The 4,401-nt window shown below is 56.8% G+C and overlaps 1 protein-coding gene across 1 annotated transcript in view; it reads left to right on the top strand.

The window, feature by feature from the left end:
* Window positions 1-4,401, top strand: part of LOC104491009 (protein NLRC5-like) — a gene marked incomplete at its 5' end in the record, with an annotated part of 29,160 nt that overhangs the window by 8,488 nt on the left and 16,271 nt on the right. Inside the window, 6 exons of the mRNA XM_010133364.1 lie at window positions 113-187; window positions 1,219-1,302; window positions 1,996-2,079; window positions 3,364-3,453; window positions 3,562-3,624; window positions 4,249-4,332. Of these exons, the coding sequence (XP_010131666.1) occupies window positions 113-187; window positions 1,219-1,302; window positions 1,996-2,079; window positions 3,364-3,453; window positions 3,562-3,624; window positions 4,249-4,332 (480 nt within the window). The remainder of the gene's footprint in view (window positions 1-112; window positions 188-1,218; window positions 1,303-1,995; window positions 2,080-3,363; window positions 3,454-3,561; window positions 3,625-4,248; window positions 4,333-4,401) is intronic.

Here is a 4,401-nt window from a genome sequence, read left to right as displayed (position 1 = left end):
GCGTGAGGCCGCTGCCGCCACCTCCCCCCCTTCCCCAGCTGCAGCGTGCGGGATTGCTACGCAGGGGCAATAGCGTCAGCACACCGCACGGGGTAAACCCTTCTCCCCCCAGGGACAGCAGCACCGGCAGCTGGAGAAGTACCTCCCTGGAGCATGCCAAGCGTGAAGCAGAAGGACGGTGCTTTCGGTACGGCAGCTCCACTTTCCTTTCCGTCACCCAGGGGTGTGGGGAGAGGTGGCGCTGGGGGTCGGTGTCTGCGCTGTGCAGAACAGCCCCGTCCCTCCAGCTGTGTCTCCTCGGAGTGCTGCCGTGCACCCTGCCTGCCTTGGGGAGCAGACTCGGCTCTCGTGGGAAGCTTTCTCCTCCCTGTGCTTGTATCCTGTGACTGACTCCACAGGAGACACCTCTGGAGAAGGTGCAACTCCAATATATCGCTCTTCCATCCTCTTCCCTGCTGAAACTGCTCAGGGAGGCCAGTCCCCAGAGTGACACCTGGATACAGGGGAGAGGTGGTGTCATTTGTTGTGATTTAAAGAGGTTGGGCCAGCCTGTATCGACCTGGGCCCACAGGTATTTGTTTTTTGTGGCCACTGGAGGGACCCAGCGGTGTGCCAGGGGTGGCTGCGTGAATAATAGGCTCTCTTGGGATAGCCTTGGGATGTCCAGGGCTGCAGGCGTCTGTGGGGAAATGAACAGTGGCTCTCCTGCTTGGCCAGGTTCGAGGGGATCGACTTGCTTTCCTGCAGAGGAAGCTGCTACCCGTAAACAATGAGGTACAGATCTGATTTTGTCCCACGGACACCTGCCAGTTTGTCACCCAGGAAGGTGTCTGTGATTTCCTTCTTGGAGAAGGACATAGGAGGTGCCATTCCCAGCTTTGTTCTGCGAGAACTGAGACAGTGCTGTGTGGGGAAAGGTGCTGCCCAGTCTCCTGAGAACTGAAGTGCTGATGATGTGGCTCTGGGGAGGCAGCCCAAAGTGACGTGGTATTTTGGTGGACTGGCTCTTTTGAATCAGCTCAGAGCTGGTGAAATCATGTGATTATCAAAGGTTTTGGCTTCTCAGTCCTAGGTTGTGGGTAGCAAAATAGATGTAGTGGAAGCGAGAGGGTTGCTGCAGGCCCTGTCCCAAGAGGTGAGGCTGCAGGAGGTGAAGGGAGTGTTGCCCCACCGTGGTCACGGGACGCGTTCAGCTCCTGAGCGCTTTGTTTGCTTCAGTCTCAGGGACTGCCAAGTGGGTCCAGAAGATGTGACCAGGCTGTGCCACATCCTGGCTCAATGTCCCCAGCTGACGGAAATTGAGTAAGTGATGTGCACTCGGCAGCCCTATCTGTCTGTCTGTCTGTCTGTCTGTCTCTGACCCGCAGATCCAGTCGGTGTTGGCGTTAGCAGCTAGAGCAAATCGCTCTCCTCTCTCCACAGCCTCCCACAAAGCCCTGCAAACTTCACCCGGCTGCTTAGACAAAGCCGCACCTTCTGCTGTCCTCCTCAGTCACTGTGTCTGTGTGGTGTGAGCACCCCAGAGCACCCACATATTCTCCTGAACTTCCTCAGTCATGTGGCTAAACCCAGGGTTGTCACCTGTCCCCTGAGACCCTGGCTTGCAGTGCAGCCGGAGCGGGAGCTCCTGGCCCACGCTCGCTCCAGGCAGGAGGTGGGCACTCAGGAGAGGAGAGCAATGCTGACCATAACAAAACCTGAGTGTTAACAACTAGAAATAACATCGTACCCTCTTCCGTGCAGGGAATACGTCAGCAGCAGCGTTTCATGAACTTACAGTAAAGCAAAAGTGAGGCTCGTAAAGCTGGGATGATAACTGGCTCCTGGTTGTAGAGGAACTAAGGGACTAAATCTTGCCCAGCTTTCCGGGCGTTTCTGGACGTGTCCTTTTCCAGAATTTGCCCCTAGCACCCCTGTGCATGTGTGTGTGTTGGGGTAATTTTGTAGAAGCACGCACAGTTCCTCTTGCACTTAGTTCCCTTCCATATTTTACAGTCTGTCTGGAAATTCCTTGAGTGACCAGAGCATTGAGAGGCTGCTGAGCTTCCTGCCGTCCCTCCGCCATCTGACACTGCTGAGGTAACGCTGGAGCTCCCTGCTCTGGCTGCTGCCAGATGCTGGTTCGGAAAGTGCTGATACCACTGCGTGTCTTCGGGGCCTTGACCAGTAACTGGAGATAAAAAAGAACACAAAGAGAACACAGAAACCCTTTACACCCCTTCCCATCTTGTTTCTAGAACTAAAGCAGTGCTGAACCTTTTTTCTTTAATGATATATAGAGGGGAAGAAAAAAGGACAAGAGGAGAAATACCCGTCCTGGGAACATCCGGGCAGTCCTCACTTAGCAGGTCGCGTGGACACATGGCTTCCAGCATCCGTCACAGATGGCGGTGTGGCTGGGTGGCATGGGGTGACAGCCCACCACCTCTTTGTGCGGTCAACATCTCACAGCTCTGTCCCTGCAGGGACCCGGTGTCCTGCTGCACTTAGAGTCATAGAGTCAAAAATCGTTTTGGCTGGAAAGGACCTTCCAGGAGAGATGAAGGCATAGCAGAGAGGAAGAGGGAAGAAAAAAACACTGGTTGATGAGCAGCAGAGTAGGTGGGGACTCTGAGAATCACAGAATCACAGAATCGTTCAGGTTGGAAAAGACCTTTAAGATCATCGAGTCCCCCCGTTCCCCCAGCACTGCCAGGTCCCCACTGCCCCCTGTCCCTCAGCACCACCTCGACACAAGGGCGGGGAAACCCCTCCAGGGATGGGGACTCCACCACTGCCCTGGGCAGCCTGCGACACGCCGGCACAACCCCAACAGGACAGAAGTGGCTCCTCAGGGACAACCTCAACCTCCCCTGCAACAACCTGAGGCCAGTTCCTCTCGCCCTATTCATGGGGAGAAGTACAGAAGTGACACCAAAAGTGTTTCCTGGCAGCCTATCAGCCATGTAGGCTGGGAATTTAGGCTAGAGAGGTAGTGTCAGGGGCCAGGGCACTCCCACCACGGGGACAAAAAGCCCAGAAGGAGCTTGGCCATCATTTACAAGGTGCTGTAGCGTGGAGACGCTGCAGGGAGACTTGGGTTTGCTCACTCAGGGGGTTGCTTCCAGTCTGAGGTGTCTCTAGCCCTGTAGCCCTGGGGAGGAGCTGCTCCCTTTTTCGTCAAAGGAGACTAAAGGAGTCTCTCAAAGGAGAGAGTTCTCACAGGAATGCTGGGTGCCAAGGTTTAAAACGTTAGATCTTGAGTTGAATGGGGTGGATCCAGCTGTTTGCATCTCAGAGTCAACAGGAATATTGGGCTGTGGGTATGGGAGCCTCTCTTCTTGGGAGCTGATCTCGTCGTTCTTTCTTTCCCCTCCTTTTCAGTCTGAGGAATAACCCGTTTTCCCCACGCTGCGCTGTGTTACTCCTCAACTCCATCAACCTCTCTGAGCGGGTCAGAACGGTCGAAGTCCGGTAAGACGCTCAGGCTGTTTGGGGCCCGGCAGCTCAGCTTTGAAGGGACTATGGAGCTCATCACCTTTGGAGAGCGTTGCTGAAGGACTGTCTTTGTGTTTGCCTCAGGTTAAATGAAAAGGCTTTTTTGCATTTGGGAGCAAGCCCGCGGAGCCCAAAGGCATCCTGCAGGTACTGGCATACGCCACTCAACCGTAGCGCCCTTGTTGTGATGAGGGCTAGAGCAGGTAGCCACATCTCGTGTGTGAAGAACTCATGGGCTGGCAGCCAAGAAGCTTGGGCTAGTGCCTGAAGCTTTGGGGCTCAGTTCCGCTGGCTAGGTGCAACCCAGACCAGCTGAGAGGCACTGGGACGGCAGAGGGCTGCTGCTCCCTTGCGTGGCCGCTGGACCGCTCGCCATCATCTTGAGCGGCACCAAATTCTGCTGGACAAGCAACTGAACTGTGGTAGCCACCGCATTCTCCAGACGCGTGCCTCAGGCGCTGGGCGATAATCTGCCTGTGAGCGTCGGTGCGATGGGTGTGAGGTGCCTGTCGGCAGCCCCCTGGGGAGCTGTGGACACTGTGAGAAAGGCTGGAGCTTGTCTCCAGTCGGGCACTACCCATATGTCACCTAGAAGGTGGGGTTAGCCATTGCTGACCTCAGGGTGTGTTAGGAGAAGTTCCGAACGCTGGCACAGCCGAGGGCATGCCCCTGCCAACGCCGCGCCACGCCGAGGGGCAGCTCGCCCTGCTCAGGCCCAGCCTGGCTGCTGGCTGCGCGGGCGCTCTCCATCTCGCGCTGTCCCCTCCGCAGGCTGACGGGCTGTGCCGTGGGACCAGCGCAGGTCGAGGAGCTCTGCGGAGTCCTGCAGCAGTGCGGGTGGCCGGCGGAGGTGGAGTAAGTGGGGCCGGGGTTGTTCCCGTGGCTGGGGGGGCTGGGGTGGGTCAGCGTTGCCCGGGGGTTCCC

The sequence above is a fragment of the Buceros rhinoceros genome, unplaced genomic scaffold (assembly GCF_000710305.1).
Source record: "Buceros rhinoceros silvestris isolate BGI_N320 unplaced genomic scaffold, ASM71030v1 scaffold14983, whole genome shotgun sequence".
NCBI lineage: Eukaryota > Metazoa > Chordata > Aves > Bucerotiformes > Bucerotidae > Buceros > Buceros rhinoceros.
The sequence above is the reverse complement of the archived record's forward strand: the minus strand, read 5'-3'. Positions and strand labels throughout refer to the sequence as shown.